The sequence below is a fragment of the Typopeltis vanoorti genome, chromosome 22, assembly GCF_054136105.1.
Source record: "Typopeltis vanoorti isolate ZY-2024b chromosome 22, IOZ_Tvanoo_1.0, whole genome shotgun sequence".
In the NCBI taxonomy this organism is placed as follows: domain Eukaryota; kingdom Metazoa; phylum Arthropoda; class Arachnida; order Uropygi; family Thelyphonidae; genus Typopeltis; species Typopeltis vanoorti.
In genome coordinates this window covers 87,950,432-87,971,287 of record NC_143570.1, presented here as the reverse complement: position 1 = coordinate 87,971,287, position 20,856 = coordinate 87,950,432, and the positions used below count along the sequence as shown (strand labels likewise).

Here is a 20,856-nt window from a genome sequence, read left to right as displayed (position 1 = left end):
GACCAGTCGTAGATTGTATAGGTTGCCCCACTTACAAAATCTCAAAATTTTTTATCAAATTTACTCTCCTCTTCAACTAGAAGAACTGATACTTATATAAAAAATACTTTCGATTTCAAAAATAAAATTTCAGAAACGTCCAAATGAAGATCTGATATCATGATCAGTTTAGATGTTGTTTCTTTATTTACAAATGTGCCTCTTTCGGAAAGTATTGAATTATCACAACAGGAATTTCCTTCAGACATTATAAACATATTTGATATTGCAGTAAATTCTGGTTATTTTTACTTTAAAAATAAGTTGTATTAACAAATTGAAGGAACAGCAATGGGTAATCCTCTTTCTCCTGCTATCTCCAATTTCTTTATGGAACATTTTGAACAACGTATTTGACAATATTTCTCCCGGACCTACTCATTGGTTCAGATATGTCGATGACATTTTTGCTGCATGGAATGGCTCTTCTGATGAACTTCAACAATTTCTCACTAAGTTAAACGCATTTCATCCTAGGATCAAGTTTACCCTAGAAGTAGAATCAAATAAGCAGTTGGCCTTTTAAGATCTTCTAATTCTTCGCCAACCAGATGGTAACCTACATTTCTCAGTTTATAGAAAGAAGACTCATACAGGCCATTATATCCATGCAGAATCTCATCACCATCCCAGTCAAAAGGCAGGAACTATTAAAACACTGGTTCATCGGACCCACTCCTTTTGTTCTACAGACGATCTTTTACAGAAAGAACTACAACATATAACTTCTTCCTTTCTATCTAATGGTTATAAGAATTGCTTCATTAAAAGAACTTTGAGTAGTTTTAATATGTCTTCCTCTTCAAACACAGAGGAAATAACGCGCATTACTATCCCTCATGTACAAGGCATCAGTGAACGTATAGCAAAAGTTTTAAAACCAACAAAATATTTTTGTTGCTTTTCGACCGTTTAGAAAAATCTCCACCTTTCTCACTTCTCCTAAGGACAAGCTTCCACATCTTAATCATCCAGGTGTCTACCAGATTCCGTGCTCTTGTGGATTATCTTATTTCGGACAAACGGGAAGATCTGCCTCTATTCGGCTAGAACACCACCAATCTTATATTGAATACTTTAAACCTGAAAAGTCTGGACTTTCTGAACATGCCATCTTCACTAGACACAGAGTTCATTGGAGAAAGACAAGAGTTCTTCACAAAAGTCAGTTTCTCATGGAACGCCTTTATAAAGAAACATGTGAAACTCTACTTCATTCTCCTAACTTAAACAGATCCGACGGCTTACGTCTATCCCCTTTATGGGAGATAGTACTTTACAAATCAGCTAATCTTTCCTAACTTTTTATTGTATTATTATTTTTTTTATTATTTTTATTTTTTTTAGAAAAATTGACCTTTTCAGTTATCTTACACCAGCTACTTAGGTGGCGCTTTTTGGAATTGTCAGTTAGTGTTTAATTTTGAGCTTAACGTACTGAAGATGCCTGTGACACACAGGCGAAAATTATACTATTAAATAATCTTTCTACGCGAGTTTTTTCCCTTATTTATTTTGTATCAATATTATCTTTATTTTTTTTATTTTGCAGCAAGAGTCAAATTCACAAGATAAGTAATGAAATCACAAATTATTATTATTTTTTTTTGATAGGCAATGTATTATTGCACTATGAATACAATATTAAAACTGAAGAACAGCAAAACATAATTTTTCAATCAATTACTTTTAAACTTATATACATATAAAAAACATATCAGACTCAGTTTAACTTTTATTAAAAAAATACTGCATAAATAAGTTACTATTTAAGGCATATTAGATAACATGATAATAGTAACATAGTGAGCTATATGAAATCTGATCCTCTACCTTGTTAGGAGGAGGGAGTTGTCTGGAATAGTGGATGTTTAGATGGAAAGTCTGATGTTCAGTTAATGAGTAAAAAAAAAAAAAAAGACAACAGATATAACATCTGACTTTTGGTTTTCCAATGCAAGGGTCACTGCTCCAGGTAAATCAGCAATACTGGAAATAACAGACATTCAAACAATTCTTGAAGGATATCAGATACCATTCAACTCACTGTTGCCTTGATATTTTCAGTTCTAAGAAAATTTTTAAAAAAATGGCAAAATTTTGATATTCCCCATCTCCATCAAAGAATTTATGGAATAAAATGATATTACTTACTGGATGATATTGCTTAAGTAGGACATGCATTTGTTCCACTTCCTCGCTCTGAAGCATCTTAACAACAAATAACTTGTCATATGACTGGTAGAATTTGGCTCCACTACGACCAGATGAGTCAATAAGAATAGGTTGCGACTTAGTTAAAGAAGTCTAAATCAAGACAAAGGAATAATGTTTATCAGGACAATTTTGTGAAATTCAATATTTATTTTTAAATCACCAAACAAAGTTAAGAGCAATCAAACTTAAATATCTGATGAGGGAAGAAAAATATTAAAGGACGAAAGGAGATTTGGGAGAATAAAACTTTTAGAAGCAGTGATTAACTTTTCTATCTACTCCCCAAATCAGACACTGTTGTATATTTAAGATACACAGTGTCTACTATGTGATACTTAACAATGACTAATAAGCAATTCTGTTCTTACACCATCATTTGAGTTCTTTATACTATCTTTCATCTTCACAAAATTGACTTATCATATGAAACTCTGGTTTCTAAAATGTCTTTTTTAAAAAAAAAATCTTTATTTCTTATTTATAATAAACAATTATCACCTCACATCCAGGAAAGCTTGAAAACCTGAAGCACCTTAGTATCGTGCATGGACCAAAGTTAATGAAAATGTTTCACTGGGCAATGCAAATCACTACCATTTATGGAAGTTTTTTCACTTGGCTATGCTACTAATTATATATTGGGTTTTATCCCTTATCCAAGTGTTAGCAAACAAAGTTTGCACCTGAAGTACTTCCAGGACTGAGGAAACTCGTGGTAAAGGGGGTATAAGTTCTCATCACTTGCCTTAGTATCTCCCATAATGCAAAGCACATCTCGCTGACATGTATAATGCTATGCATTCAAGGCTGGCTCTACCAACGGTGCAAGACGTGCATTTGCATGGGGCGGCAAAGGTGGCATAAACTATACAAAAAATAAGAGAGAAGGGGCATCAAAATATGCTACTGCACGGGATGGCCCTATATGCATTATGGGAAGGTTCGCCCTTTATTGAGGTCTCATTAGTGGGAGCCAGACCCAGAGGTGGTGATATTACCTGGGTCTAGATAGGGGGGTCTGGATGGTGGCCCTTCCTTTAATGCATAGCATTATACATGTCCGCAAGGAGATGTGTTTTGCATTATGGGAGATACTAAGGCCAGTGGTGAGAACTTGCACCACCTTTACCAAGAGTTGTCCCAGTCCTGAAAGTACCTCAGGCACAAACTTTGTTTGCTAACACTTGGATAAAGGATAAAAACCCAATATATAATCACTACCATTTAGTGCTTTGTCATTCCAGCTTATACAAATGGCCATAGTATAGTGGAATTTCAACACATGGTTCACTGGCAGAAACCACCTTGGCCAAAAACTGTTATATTAGAAGTATTAGCCATACATGCAATAGTAGAAAATATTAATGAACAGAATATAAATATTTATGCTGACAATTTTTAAGTCTCTATAGTTCAGTCAGTAACAATATCTTTTGTTTAGAAAGACTTAGATTGAAATCCTATCTAGGATGGGAGCTGGCTGGTCCCATATAATAGTGACAGTATTTCATCTCCTGGAAACTAAAATTTATATGCTGAAAAACAGACAAGCTGCTTCAAACAATTTTCAGACAAACCTGAAAATTTGTTTGAAAATGGTTTGGGTTGGTTGAATTAGCAAAACATTGTTTTGCCAATTCAACCAACCCAAACCAAAGTTGGCATTCAGTTATATCTAAAAATACAGTTTTTAATTGCATTTCTTTAACTTTTCCTTTCTGAAGGCAGTCATTTGTCTTATCTGAATCTTGAAGCATGCCCTGTCAAGTAGTATAAAAAGCCTGATTTCCTACTAAATTAAAATTATACACATTTCATTTTTATACACCAATGATTTGTATAAATAGCAAACATTTATAAATTAAGAAGTCTTGGGTTTTTAGATCACCCTTTTGCCATATTAAAATCAAGATTTTTTGCATTTCATAAAAATACAAGCAAGACTGCAAATCACTTGTGTTAATCAAATGCATAAGTGTTTTAAAATATTTATCTCCATGTCACAGGTTTTGCAAGAAGTTATTTCACACTTCTCAAATTACAAATAAGCTCAAGTCAATAATATGCAAAAAGAGAAATACTGAAGTCCTATTTATTATAACAGTATATACATCTAAATATTTTGTAATTCCTTTCTCCATTCAGTTATCACTTTTTCACAGTATGTAATTTATCATTAATTTTTAAAGTAATATCATATATTACAGTAACCTCCAAGGAGTCAGCCGCCTCATCGTGGGAGGTCCAGTTAACTATAAACATCTATCATATTGTACCTTGATATCATTTGCACTCCACGTTCTGGCAATGCATTCACACTCAACCAATCTCCATGTAAACAGTGTACTTCTTCCATCCTTCAGAATCTCTTGTTCTTCTCATCTCATCCTCCACTCTTTTTATAACCCCTTCTGTGTTAATCTGGTAAAATCTCTTCATTGATCATATCACTTCCCACGATGAGGCGGCTGACTCCTTGGAGGTTACTGTAATATATGATATTACTTTAAATATTAATTTAAAAAGAAGTGCCTGGTGACATGTAGGGATAAAGAGGTGGTGGTGGTACTGCCTCTGTACAAAGCATTGGGCCAGCCACTTATCCACCAAACTCTGCAATTTAGATTCCCTTAAGCACTTTACATAACATTCCAGAGTCCTGCTATTACTTTCATCATTTGTCTATCTTTCCAGTGTTTTGCATTACAATGAAAACTAGGTGATCAAATTTTAAAGTCCATATGTGGCTGGCCCAATGCTTTGTACAGAGACAGTACCACCACCTCTTTATCCCTACATGTCACCAGGCACTTCTTATCATAGCACAAATATGATGTGCAGTCTTTGCAACATTTGCAAAGTGCCTTGAGAAGTTTAGTCCACTGTAAACCATCATTCCAAAATATTTGGGTTGTTTTTTATTATTATTTTTTTTTATGGTTATGCATTACTTCCTGAAATATGCTCTCAACAGTACAGAAATAAATTATGCTTTGAAAGTTCAATGAAATTACCATTTCATTTCTAACTCCCTATTAACAATCTCATTGAATTATTTCTTAGATCTCAAATTTTTATTCATCTAACACACAAAAATTTATATCATTGCTATTAGTGGGCAAAGGGTTATATTATTACTATTATTACGGGCAACTCCAGGGAGTCATTAGACTCATCGAGGGAGGCCCCAAATCATATGAATGTCAAATCAACTATTTGACATTCATACAGTATCTATCATACCTCGCCTTAAACTCATTCACTGTCACAGCATCCACCACAGACTCAGGGAGCGCATTCCACTCATTCACTACTCTAAAAGTAAAGAACCCAGCTCTAACACCTTTACTAACCACACTTTTGCCCAGTTTCCATGGATGTTCCCTAGTCCTCCCACAACCAGCCCTGTTCTCAAAAATATCTTCTGAATTAATTTTATAGAAACCCTTCAGTAATTTGAATGTCTCAATCATATCTCCCCTTCTCCGCCTATCAACCAATTTTTGCAACCCACAAATCCTCAACCTGTTCTCATACGGTTCATTCCACAGACCTGCTATCATCTTGGTCACTCGCCTCTGGATCCTCTCCACCTCCTCCCCATCAAGAAGAAACCTAGGTGACCAAATCTGAGCACAGTAGTCTAGATGGGGTCTTATCAAGGCTCGATACAGAGGAACAATAACCTGCTTGTCTCTGCTTGTCAACGTATTCTTCAGCAACCAAGTGATTTGATGAGCTGTTTTGGTCACTTTTGCAATGTGTCCCCTAAATTTCAATTCCTTATCTACCAACACTCCTAAATCTCGTGCCTCATCAATTTCCTGGAGCACGGTTCCACCAATGCAGTAAACTGCCGCCAATCTTTTCACCCCAAAATGCATAACCTTACATTTTGCCACATGAACTGTTCCTCTCAGATCATTTCCTATATCATTTATGAACAAATTAAACAGCAGTGGTCCAAGAACAGATCCTTGTGGCACACCACTAGTCACAGGCCGTCTTGTGGACTCTACTCCCGAGTAAACCACTCTTTGGATTATATATAATCCAAAACTTTATCCTGTAGACTAAACAAAATAAACAGGATGATCATTCTTCAGGTGAAATTCATCACATATCCAAATGATCTGTTGTTAGTATGTCTTCTACGGCAGTTATAATTGTATTAACCTGTTATGAATTTCATAAATTTCTGGTCAGAATATTACCATTTTTGGCATGGTTGGTCAAGTGGTTAGCATCTCTGCTTTCCAACCAAGAGATCATGGGTTCAAATTCCCACCAAAGGCATGGATGTTTCATAAATGTGTTTAGGTAGGACATGAATTTTGTTGCTGGTGAGAGACTAGCAACATGTTTAATAGAAACTTGAAGTGGCATGAAAAGTTTCAAATAATAGTTTTGATGGAACATGTACACCAGACATATTTAAATAACTTTCATGGCTTACATGTATAACATGTATATATTGGAGTTTTTATTCAAAAACTCCAATATAAAAAAACTCCAATAAGACTCCACAATATGGAGTCTTAAATCATGCGTATATTAGCTTGTGTCTTGTTCACAGCAGCTCAAGTATGATTTAAAAGTATGATTATGACCAATTAATAGTGATAATTTCCCAAAACTCTGATATTGGTTATTATTTCATAGCATTTAAGGTTCAAGGAAAAGATGATCAAATTTCAACTTGCTGGAATGAAGTTTTGTCTGGCTACAAAGAGCTCCATGCCTAGCTTCAACAGCATAAGAAGCAAGGCTACACTTGTCAGATTAAAAAAGTGTGATACAGTCAATGTTCTTCAATTCTAATCAAGGCAAAACATCCAATCTGCCCAAAATAGCAAAGATGAAATGAGCAGGGAACCTGATGGACATCTAGTGAGGAAAAGGCTAGTAAATTATATTCTTTGTAGATAGTAGGAAGGAAGACAGTTTCTGAGCTGGTTGTCGAAATGAATTTATGAAGACCACTTGCCATTTGTTCTGAGGTTTCTTTAAAGCGGGTATTGAAATTCTTTTCACATTGGATTATAGTCTGGTAGAAGGATGATAATCATCAATAATTTTTTGAATGATAGTTTTGTTGTATCCATTACATATCAGATTGCTTTTAATTTTATTCAGTTCATCTACCAAAATGGAATCAGATTATATGAGCTTCATATACAAGACTGTTGATAATACCCATTTTATGAGATGATAGTGGGAGGAAGAGTGAATGTATCCCAATAAAGGATGGCTTTTGATAAACTGAAAATTCAACATGACCTATAGGATTATGAATTATTAAAGTATCCAGAAAAGGTAGATGGTTACTGGATTCACGTTCAATAATGAACTTAATACACGAGTACAAGAAGTTTATTTTCTCTAGGAACTGAAGTAATTCCGACTCAGAGTGGGATCTGACTACAAATAATCAACAACATGTAAGCATATATATGAGGCTGAGGAATTAGTGTCAAAGAGCTCCTTTTCTAGATGTACAAGGGTTGTTCAATAAGTAATAAGACTAATTTTACTGTCGCGAAACCACTCATCACAATATTAATTTCTGTGGAAGAAAGAAATGTTGCTGTCTTTTTTAACAAAAGAGGTTGATAGATGGCGTATACGGGCTGAAGTGCCAGAGTGTCACGTGACTAAATGCAAGCTTGTTTCGGTGTGCCTACAAGCTGCGACCAGTTGTCGAAATGGAAGCATCCTTGGAACAGCGTTATGCGATTAAATTTTGTGTGCGTTTGCAAAAATCTGCATCTGACACTTTTAGCGTGATACGAGAAGCTTTCCATGATGAAGCAATGTCGATGGCAAGTGATTTTCGCTGGCATAAAACTTTTAAGGAAAGAAGGAAGGCAAAATGTCGAAGATCTTGAACGTGAGGGAAGACCTTCAACATCCAGCACAGAGACAATGATCAACACAGCAGCGATTATCATCAAGGAGGATCGCAGAATTACAGTATACCAGTTGCATGTTGTCCTGAATATTTTTGTGGGAAGTGTTCACTCAATCATGGCTGAATATTTGGGGCTGAAACGTGTTTGCACCTGATGGATTCCCAAACTCTTGACACCGGAGCAAATGCAGCATCGAGTGGATGTGTGCACAGAATGGAAAGAAAGACTGGAACAAGAAGGCGACAACTTCTTAAAACGCATCATTACAGCAGGTGAAGCTCGGTTGTATCACTATGAGCTTACAATGAAACAACAAAGCAGTGAATGGAAGCATCCGTTTTTGTATAAAATCGGCTGGTAAAGTTATGACCATAATGTTTTTTTTGACTACGAAGGCATTGTTTACCAACACGCTGTAGAACCCAGGAATACTGTAAATGGCTCATACCATGCGGATGTTTTACGGACAATGGTACAGCACATCAAAAGGAAGCGTCCGTTGCTGAAGAATGGCTTCTTATTGCAACCACAATAATGCAAGGCCACATACTGCTGGTGGTGTAGTGGACATTTTGCAGAAGAACAACATAGATATCCTACCACACCCTCCATACAGTCCTGATCTCGCACCGTGCGATTTCTGGCTGTTTCCTCAGCTCAAGAAACCACTAAGAGGCCGCCATTTCAAAAGCAACAAAGCATGTGTAAAAGCTGCGGAGAAGGTTTTGAAAGAACTCTCAAAAAACGGACTTTCACATGTGTTTAAGAAGTGGACGCAACGTTTGGACAAATGCATCGCGTCTCACGGTAGTTACTTTGAAAAAGACCATGTAAATGATGATGATTAAAGTTAATCTGTTTTCTGTATAAATATAGTCATAACTTATTGAACAGCCTCCGTATATTCTATAATATACATCTAGATTTAATATAATTTAATTAAAATATATTTAACAACTATGATTCAACAACTCTGGTAAGTCAGATAAAGATGTAGAGAAAGGGGGAAACCTCACAATGCTTTTCAGATTCACTTCAAATGTAATAGTCTTACTTTCAATCTCAGTGTTCATTTCCATTCTGCAAACCACACACATATCCTAAGAAACTCAAATTCAGTTTCTTCATATGCTACTTGCCTCAGTTTTTCAGTTACCTCTTTGACTCTTTTCATTTCAAAGTGGCATTTATACATATATTTGTTCTGATATATATGATGTCAAAATTTCAAACTCAGAATCTTCTCTTTTTGATCTTCACTGGCTAAAGACGCTTCAACCCAATTCTATCAGATTCATTCATTGTTTTTCACTCCCCTAATGCTACAACCACTCTGACCTCTTTTTTTTTTTTTTTTCATCCACAGATCAAACATGTAGAGATAAGGATGCTCTCTTTGCTAATATGAAAGATCTTACAAATTGTTAATATATTTACCAGAATACCAGATAATTATAACCGCAGTCCAAACACTAGCCCTATTCCTTTTAAGTGACCCATTTAAGTATAATGTATGTGGTTTGTCCTGTAGGCAACTGAGACCACAACTAAGTGTTGGTTTCATCTACTCCAGAGGCTCATACATTTACTACCATTAATTTGTTATGGGGACACTTATAAGACGTTGATCTTCACTATTTCTGTGCCTCATTTCCTTGTTGGATTATTATTTTCAGTCTTCTCCAAACATTTGCACTGAAACATATCACTGAAGCAATTCTTGTTAGTATGAAACCATTTACTCCCTATTCCATATTAAATTCTTGTTGCTTATATAGCCTTGGTTCTCCAAGAAGTATGTGCAAAGGCTGTGCATGAGAAGTACCAGTAATGCATATTGCCATTTGGCTTACATTGAAATCGCTATTTCCTTTACTGTTCATACCAAAGCCTGAAATAACTGCAAGAAAGCGAGAAACTTGCATTATTTCCAAATGGAAGACACACTTTTGGGTCTCTTGCTAAAGCTATAGGCAGTAACTTTTGTCCAGCTGAACTTTACCTCTTTTGCACTTGGTTTTTAGCATGGATAAGAATGCAATAGTTCCATTTACATCTGCACTGCATTGCAGTGCAGATGTAAATTGCGTTGAAGCATCTAAGAAGCCAGGAAATCGGTTTTCTTACTTTTCCTCTAATAATAAATTATCTTGGCAAATGTCCTCCTACCATTCTAAACATGCAACATTTAATTCCCCTCTTTTATTTTTCACCGGAAGGAGATCAGAAGAATCTTGTCATAATGATACCGAAAATTCCTCCTGGTATCCTGATAGTATTTCCCCCATCAGGTAATGAGGCTCTGGTTATGCTCGAGACTTGACTTCTGTTACTTTTTTTTTTTTTTTTAAATTCTCTTTCAGTGTTACCAGTCTTATATCCTGGAAATTAGTCCATATTCATCCTATTTTCCTAAGAAGCGCAACAAAGTTTTAGCATTTAATTACTTTTCACTTTTACTCTTCAGTTCTTTTCAAGTAATGTTGATCTTCTGAGTCTCTTTGAATTTTCTCAACTACACTGCTAGTATAGATTCTGCCACTGTTGATTTGTAGAGATCTTCTGGCTTATGTACCTGCCTCTGAACAAATACCATGAAAAATTGGAGAAATTTTCACTTGAATCTCATTATCCCTAAGACATTTGATTGGGTTCAGCAAAGGCTTGTTAAGCGAGTTTTCATCATATGATCTGTTTGAATTCTGCAACTAGTGTGCATGCGTGCATGCATCTGCTTTCTCTCTGGATGCACATTATGTGATGGTGGATGAATTTTTATCCTCAGATTTTGCAACCAAGTCTGATATTCCAGTTCTTTCACTAACACTCATCCTGTATATATTAATGACATTCTCCAGTTGGCTGCCAATCCAATACAGTTTTTGCTGATGAAAGGAACATGCACAATAGACATTGTTATGCACTTAGTTAACACATGTCAAAACTCTAATATATTTCACATCCAGAATGTGCAATATATTCCAGAATGTGAAATACATGGACATAAAGAGAGAGAAGTAATCAGTTAAATACATTACAACATGAATCACAAGATGCAAGTTACTGCAAATCAACTGTGAAAGACACGAGTCTATCATAGTTCAGATGACAGGAGAATGCACCATTAGAGTTAAGAGGAACATAGCTTTTGTAATTAAAAATTAAATAATCTAATCAGTATTAAAATGCTGATTTATAAAACTTTATTTACTGGCAGATGCATTCATTATCAAGTCTTGTACACAGAGCTCGTGTAGTGTACTCTTCTGATCAACAAATTAAATAAAATTCACTATGAACTGCCAAGATTCTCCATTCCAACAGATTTATTAACTAATAGTTATAATGAAACTATCCTCATCAATTTCCTAATATGTATCCTCAAGGGGTGTTCAGGCTACCATGAACACCCGTTGAGGATACATGTGGTGTTCACATAGTACTACATGAATAAGTTTACATTATTAATAATCTCCTAACAACAATTTTCCTCAATATTCTATTACTTGTCAGCACTCCAATATTGTCACCCTGCAAAATTTTGACATCCTGTGAACTCACTATTGCTCTACCCAACTTTGCATCATCAGCAAACAAATGAACGCTTCCTCTCAGATCCTTTCCTATATAGTTAATGAACAAATTGAACATTAGTGGTCCAAGAACAGAACCCTGCGGCACACCACTAGTCACAGGCTGTCTTTTGGACTCTACTCCTGAATAAACCACTCTCTGATATCTCTCCGTCAACCACCCTCCTATCCATCTTGCCAATCCTATATCCATCCCCATATGCTGCATTTTACTGATTAGAATTCCATGTAGTATCCTGTCAAAGGCCTTAGCAAGGTCCAGTAGAATCACTGTAAACCCATTACCCTTATCTAGTTCAGCCGGCACTGTATTATAATACAGTGAGCAAGTTACTAAAGCATGACCTACCCTTCACAAAACCATGCTGTCCCCGATACAGTATCCCATTTTCATCTATCCAATCTTGTATTTTCCTCTTAACTATTTTCTCCAAGACCTTGAATGCGATTCCTGTTATGCTGATCGGTCAGTAATTTACAACGGAAGGCTTGGATGCTCCTTTACGCAGTGGAATTATTTTCCCCTCTTTCCACCCCCTCGGGACTAACCCAGACCCAAGACTCAAATTAAACAAAATGGTCAGGGGCACTGACAATTCTTTAGCAGCTTCATGTATGACACGAGCTGGGATACCATCCAATCCCACAAATGTATTGACGTACGTTGAGGTTTCGTAATAGACTATTCACCTCCACTTTATTCACTGCAATTCCAGTATAAGCTATTGGTTCATTCATTCATTCCTGCAATGTCACCACCTGGATGATATACTCTTGCAAAGTGCTCGCCCAGTAATTCCACTACATCAAAAGATTCGGTTACCTCCCTACCATCAGCATTCTTTAAAATCATTCTGCCATATACATTTTTTCTTTTACTTGCAACATATCGAAAAAAGTGTTTGGGATTCTCTTTAGCCTGCATGGCTAATTTTCTTTCATAATCCGCTTTTGTTTTTCTTACCACACTTGTTGCCCTTCTGGCCTGTGCTTTATACCGTTCATGTGCCTGCCGGTCACCTTTCTCCTTAAATTCCGTCCACAGTTATTTTTTTTTTTTGCAGCGCAAGTTTAATGGTGTTATTCATCCATTTAACCCCTCTTGATTTATTATTCTGACTCTAGGTATACAGTCAGCCATTGCCTCCTGCAAATACTTCTTAACCACCTCCCATGCACCATCAACATCCAGCCCTTGTAGTTTTACATGCCATGGCACTAAGCCAAGGACACTCCTAAGCTTGTCATACTTACCAGCCCAGTAATTCCTCATGTACCCTTTCTTAATTGTGAATTCCACTCCTTTAGCCACCTCCCAAGTCAAGACCCTATGATCACTCTCATCGATTGGTGGCAATGTGGTCATATTCATTACAGCCAAATTCTTTGATGCAATTACTAGGTCAAGCACTCTCACACCAAATCGCCTATATTTACCTGGTGTTGCACTGCCTTATCTCAGTCCTAAAGATATTTTCAGGTGCAAACTTTGTTTGCTTACACTTGGATAAAGGATTAAACTAAATTTATTATAGTCTAATCGAGTGAAAAATAAACTTCCAACATCTTTCTCTAAATCCAGAGTAATTCAATAAAAAGGTGGCTGCCTGTTGGCAACTCCTATAGGTAAATATGACCTCTCCTATTGCTTCCTTCTGCCTTAGTATCTCCACGTTTGGATCTGCCTCCCACTGACGAGACCTCAATAAAGGTTGAAACCGGCCTGAATAGTGGCCCTTCCCTTAATGCATAGCAGTATACATGTCCACAAGGAGATGTGCTTTGCATTATGGGAGATACTGAGACAAGGAGTGATGAGAGCTTGGTCCACCTTTGCTCGGAGTTGCCTGGTTGCACTACCTTACCCCAGTCCTGAAGATATTTTCAGGCGCAAACTTTGTTTACTTACACTTGGATAAAGGATTAAACTAAATTTATTATACTCTTCTTGTCACTACTTTATACCAATGACAGAAGAGTTATAGATGGTCACTTCCAATTTCAAATCCTCTGTACACTCTTGTATCTTGTACAATCAACAATCAATGAGGCTTTTCTTATATCTTCTCTCCACATGAACTTATGTCGATCTTTATGTTGGAGCATGGTGTTGGTAATGGCTGGTCCTTACCCTTATCAGAATTCAGCAGATACCTGCCATTATAATTAGCCTTGCCCTTTTCTCCAAATTTTCTGAGAACATTTTTGTCTGCCTGGTAGGATTCATTTCCTACTATGCTATTTACATCAACAACTTTTTTTATTTTCTTTATCAGCTGCTGGTTCTAATGGCTCAAAAAATTCTACTTCTTCCTTTCTGTAGGATCATAGGTAATAATAAGTTGCACTGTTCATTTCTCCACTTCAAAGTTTGCCCACATAACTGTACTTTAAACTGCCTTCCAATCAAGAAGTTTATCTTCATGTTTGGTATTGAATGTTATCGCTACTTCTTCCTTTCCTGGATCATGACTGCCTGAATATAACATCCTATACTTATTTAGCAAGATCTCACTTGTTTATAATGGAACTACCTATGACACTATAGTGAAACTGTCATCCAGAAAATTATCAAATGGTAATCATCCCTCAGCCAGATTACAATCTGATGTGAAAAGAATTTTCGATACTGTATCTTAAAGGAACATCTGAACAAATAACAAATTCCTAGTTCAATCTATACACTTCATTCAAATTAGCTTGGAAATGGTTTTCTTCTTCTTCTGTGCTATCTTTCTCCTCTTGCCAGGTGCCTGTCAAGTCCTGCTTGCCAGGTGCCTGTCAAGAACACGACAAAATCGTGTTCACAGAGATTTTGTTATTTGATTAAACTGGCCATTCTGCTAAGATTAGAATCCAAGAACTTCAGGACTTCTTCTTTGAGTGCTATCTCCTATCGGAGGTCAGTGACCACCTTGGCAAATTTTGAGCAATTCTCAGCTACTCTGAGCAGTCTCTCAGAGTTCATACCAGTCCACTGTCTGATGTCTGCCAGCCAAGATTTTCTTCGTCTTCCTTGTCCTCTTCTTCCATTTATCTTCCCTTTAATAATCAATTGAAGTATCTTGTATTTTTCATTACGAAGTAGGTGACCAAGATATGCAGTTTTCCTTCTTTTTATGGTATCTAAAAGTTCACGTGATTTCCCCATTTGTTCCAGTACTTCCTGATTGGACGTTTTTGCTGTCCATGGGATTTTTAACATTTGTCTGTATAACCACATCTCAAAGGCTTTAAGTCTTTTTATTGATGTTGTTTTTAAGGTCCAAGTTTCTGCACTGTACAGACCATACATAGCATTTAACCATGCGTACTCTAAGCTCTAAATTTAAACTGCGGTTACACAGTGTTGATTTCATCAAGAGAAAATTTTTTCTTGCCATTTCGATTCTAACTTTTATTTCCATTTCTGGACTGCAATCTTCATTTAACCAGCATCCGAGATATTTAAACTTTGCCACTCTTTCTATTTGTTTCCTATTTAAAGAAAGTGCTAAATTAAGAATTGGTTTCTTACTTATGACCATGAATTTAGCTTTGGTGATATTTATTTTTAATCCCATTTTTTCACTCTCTTCATTTATTAGTTCCAAAAGATTTTGAAGATCCTGAATATTGTCAGCCAGAAGAGCTATATCATCGGCATATCAGATGTTACTGATGATTTCACCATTTACACTAATCCCTTCCATTCTTCCTTACAAGACTTTTTGAAATATGGCTTTTGAGTATATGTTAAAAAGAGGAGGTGACAGCACACATCCTTGCCTTACTCCTCGTTTGATGTTAATGGAGTCTGTAATAATGTCATCAACTTGAACAGATGCCTTTTGGTTCTAATATAAGTTTTCAATGATCCTGATGTCTTTACCTCAGGATCATTGATGGTAAAGACATCAATGTTCCTGATGTCTTTACCATCTAATCCAATTCTTTTTAATAGTACAATCATTTTAGCATGTTGGACTTTGTCAAATGCTTTCTCGAAGTCGATGAAGCAAATGAATATTACCTTGTTTTGGTCAATACATTTTTGAAATAAGATCTGAGAACAGAAAAGGGCCTCTCTTGTTCCCAAGCCGTTTCTAAAGCCGAATTGGGTATCACTGATGGTGTCATCACATTTTCAGTATATTGAATTATTAAATTTTAAATATACTGAATTATATTTTCAGAAACATTTTGAGAACGTGACTCATTAGGCTGATCATTTTATAGTCATTACAAGTTTTCGCATTTACTTTTTTTAGGTAGCATGATGAAGGTTGACTGTAACCAGTCTTGAAGGATTATGCCTGTATCATAGATCTTATTAAATAGCTTTACTAATATGTTAATGTTGTCACCTTCTAATAACTTTACTATTACTGCTGGTATTCTATCTGGTCCTAGGGCTTTACCATTTTTAGCTGAGTTTAGTGCATATTCTACCTCTGATCTTAGAATGCATGGACCTTCCATACGTTCATAACTATTTTCTAGGTTCTGTCTGTTATCAGTAAAGAGTTCTATATATTTCACTCATTCTTGTATTTTGTCATCCTTTTTGGATATAATTTCTCCCTTTTTGTTTTGAAGGATGCAGAATTGTTTTTTCTTACATATACCTGAGGTCTCTTTCATCTTTTTTGTGTAGATTAAAATTGTCATGCTTTTCCTGTAGAATTTCTATTTCTTTACATTTTTCATTCATCCAGATTTCTTTTGCTTCTTTGATCTTGTGTTTAATAATTTTCTGAACCTCTGTATATATATTGTTGGATTATGATTTTTATATGATCTGTGTTGATCCACAAGAGAAAGAATTTCATCAGTCATCCAATCTTTCTTTTTTTATTGCTCTATTAGGATATGAGGTATTGGTACATTTCTCTATGAAGACATATTTCAATTTGTCCCACGATTCATTAACCCTCATGATGTCATCATTCTTGATACGTGCTAGCTCTTGATTCATATCTTGACTCAATTTGCTTCTTATCTCTGTGTTTTTTAATTTTCCTAACTCAAACCTTTTTTGTTGATGTTTCTTAAGTATAGCTTTCACTCTAAGTTGTAACTCTGCCACCAGTAGGTTATGATCAGAAGCAATATCTGCACTAGGATAGGTTTTTGTACTCTTTATAGAACTTTGAAATCTTTGATTAATTAGCAAGTAATCAATTTGGTTTCTGACTATATTCCCATTATTATCCTGTGGTGATTGGTAAGTATACAATCAATCTTCGAGGTGGCAGCTTAAACCATGTGTTTGTGATTATTAGCTCCTCTTCCTGGCAGAATTGAATACAACGGTCACTTCTCTCATTTCTTGTGCCCAGTCCATGTTTGGAAACTACATCTCCACTTCTTTCCCAACTTGGGCATTGAAATCACCCATGACTATGTTAATATCATGCTTTTTTTGTGTTTTTCATTAGTTCTTTCAATTGATCATAAAATTTTCAATTTCAGTATCACTCGTCAGCAGTAGGGGCATAGACCTGTATAAGATTAACATCTAGTGGTTGTCCTTTCAGTTTTAATAACATCATCCTATCTGAGTAAGGGATGAAGTTCAACAGTGACTTATTGATATCTTTGTTTAATATTATTCCAACTCCGTTTTAATGGTTGTTTTCACAACTTCCAGAGTGATACATTGTCATGTCATTGACTTCAGGACTACATAAAATTATTAGAATGTGATAAGTCTGGTCTTGCTTTCCATGCCAATCATACCAAATTTCTTTAGAATCAAACTAAGATTCTTCACGCCAACAGATTTATTGATCTGTCTGTTCCTTGAAACAAACATGTGAAACCTTATGACATCTTCCAAAAACTTAACCACTCTGATTGTTTATCAGTTTCAAAGCTTTAGGAATTGGTTGTCATTAATTGTTCATAATTAATTATTATTAATTAGGTTATTTAATTATAAGAACTATCATCTGATTTCGGTACACAATAAATAATTGAAAAAACTCACGTAGAAAGATTATTTATTAGTATATATTTATACTAATAAATAATCTTTCTACGTGAGTTTTTTCCGTTATTTATTGTGTACCGATATGTCTACTCACGGTTTACCTCTTTTAAAACTTATCATCTGATTTGTTCCTTTAAACTAATTGTGCATTCCCCTGCATAGCTGTGACCGAGACAAAAGCTAGTATTTGCACATGCTAAGCACAGAGGATTACTTCTACATGTTGGCATCCTCTACATCAGCATTTCTTAACCTTTCTAAGCCCAAGGACAAGTAAAATGCCTAAAGCATTTCTACGAACCACTAAGTTATGTAATTTTTTTTTAAATCTATGTGGGTATTATTTACGTATATATAAACATTTGAAGAGTGCAGGGGAAAAACAACTTCAGTCCACGATATTGACTTGCAAAAAAATGTAATTAAATTTTCCTTGTTGTCAAAATGCAAGTAAACATAGCATAACAAAATAAAAAAATAATAGATATGGTACATTCATGTATATTAAGCATAATTAATTTAAATAGTACTTAAAAATTAAAAAAACAAATGGCAAATGATGGCCTTTTTGTCGAAATGGCCGGACTGAAGTGATTTTTCCCCAGTAAATCCTATATAAAAAAATGGTTGTTATGCACATTTTTTTAGTAATCTGATTGGTAATATCGATTTTTTAATTAATTATTTAATTTATAAATAATGATCAGATCACATTCCTTGTTTTAAAGATAATAGGTACTAATGGAATTATTATACTAACAAAGGTTGGTAAGTGCTTCTTTATTAAGTAAGCAATAATACACAAAAATTGAAACATGGTAAAAAGTAATAAAAATTTAAGTAGTTAAAATATTGTAGTTTTAAAATAATCATTTATTTCAATCATCTATTGGATGGTCATCAATGTTGTTGTCGTTGCTTTTAATAAAACTTTTAACTTTGTTCTTAGTCTCTTCTGAAATTTTGGGGGGTCTGTTTAGGTGTTTACCATGCCCATCTTTAGGTGACTGACCAATATTTAATCAAAGAGTTTTTAATCCTTTTCACTCATTCTTCAGATATACCATGCAAAGAAATAAATGATTTAAGGCAAATTCTGACATCTTCGCTATTCCTCTCATCGGCACCTTGCAGTAATCTGACTCGAAAAGCAAATGAAGCCATGTTCACACCTCGCATCAACTCCTTTTCTAAGACGCTTTCTCATTATGGGAAGGTTAGTCCACTTAAATAAGAGTTGTGGTCATTATAGTTCCCTAATAAGTTAAAATCACAAATTCTTTTTCATTCAGTATCAGGAATAGTTTCAAAACAACGATACCTTTTGCATAAACAGTCGGGACCAACTCCGCGCAAAGAATTTTCATTACATCTCTAGTCCTACCTGTCTTTTTCGTTTCTTTGCGAGTTTTTCTTTAGTATCAGCTTCACTTTCATTAGAACTATTAGAATAATCACTTATCATTTTCACACTACTTTTTATTATTAAAAAACAATTAAAATACTCATAAAAGTAAAACTATAATCAAAACTAGTAGCGATTCAACAAACTACTGATAACAAAATAATGGCTGATGCAATAGTGATAATAGCTGATGCGATTGGACCGAAGTTGTTTTTCCATACAACCGCTCGGACTGAGGGTGTTCTTCCCAAGTTTAAGATACATTCTCCGTTCATTTGTCTGGATTGAGGTTGTTTACGCAGAAAGTCGTATTTATGAGATGAAACCTTCCTTTAATCCCCAACAGATGGCAGCATTAGGTTGAATTCACAAAAATTGGACTGAAGTTTGTTTTTCCCCTGTACCCTTCATTTACAAATACATATGGAAACATAATTAAGTTGGAAATAAACGATTAAAAGTGTATCATCACTGAACAAAATTTTAATTTTTATTAAATAAATAAAAGGTATCAGCTTCTGATATGTTGTGGGAAAATGAATGAGTATTTCGGTGCCTTTCCGCTGATATCCCCATTCATCTACCCACAGCAACTTTTATATTTTATACGTTATCCCCATTCATCTACTGACACTCATTAAACTGACTCCACAACAATATTTTTAGCGACATTGGTATCATGGGGAAATGTCAGCGCCGTCCCACTGAGACCTTCATTCTTCTACCCACAACAACTTTTATATTTTATATGTTGTCCCCATTCCCGCATTCATGAAGATAAACAACGTTTATCTTCCTGAACGCTCTGATTTGACCTGCAACATGTAAACTGTTCCATTCGCTAAGTGCGTTGTGGGATGAGGGAAAAATATCCCCATTCATCTACCCACAGCAACTTTTATATTTTATACGTTATCCCCATTCATCTACTGACACTCATTAAACTCACTCCACAACAATATTTTTAGCGACGTTGGTATCATGGGGAAATGTCAGCGCCGTCCCACTGAGACCTTCATTCTTCTACCCACAACAACTTTTATATTTTATATGTTGTCCCCATTCCCGCATTCATGAAGATAAACAACGTTTATCTTCATGAACACTCTGATTTGACCTGCAACATGTAAACTGTTCCATTCGCTAAGTGCGTTGTGGGATGAGGGAAAAATGTTCTTATCTCACTCCATTCATCATAAGACTGAATACAAACTTGACATCCATGGATTCCATCAGGGATTACATCCCTTGTCCTGTCCAAACCATTACCTGCATATACCCAAAAATTTCACTCGAACATCCCAAAGCCATTAATGCTCCCTCCCCCCAATCCACACACACACACACTTCCAGCCGATACAAATTGCCTTATTTCTCTGAGGAGTTTTCCATGACCAGCAAAAAAATTTAAGACATCCTGTTATGCGAGGTCATTCTCGATATCTAAAAACCCACGATGTCAGTTGCCAAGTGCCATCCATGTGATCGGTCTCATTTTCCCGCTAGCGACCGTATACCATATATACTTACTCCATGTGATTTGTACTAATCGCGTTATGGTGGTGGTTTTAATTATATCCACCCTGTTTTATCCAGAGGCACAACAGCGGTTATCGTAAATCTGGTAAATTCATTAATCATGTGATGGTTTCATTTATATCCATCCTATGTGCTGATTGTATTCGTTATGTTGTGATGTGTGTTTCTGTATACAAT

The 20,856-nt window shown here is 35.5% G+C and overlaps 1 protein-coding gene across 1 annotated transcript in view; it reads right to left on the bottom strand.

Annotated features, from left to right (window-relative positions):
• Window positions 1–20,856, bottom strand: part of LOC150094548 (phosphatidylinositol 5-phosphate 4-kinase type-2 alpha-like) — a 174,903-nt gene that overhangs the window by 55,367 nt on the left and 98,680 nt on the right. Inside the window, exon 4 of the mRNA XM_090412392.1 lies at window positions 2,194–2,346. Coding sequence (XP_090268518.1) covers window positions 2,194–2,346 — 153 coding nt within the window. The remainder of the gene's footprint in view (window positions 1–2,193; window positions 2,347–20,856) is intronic.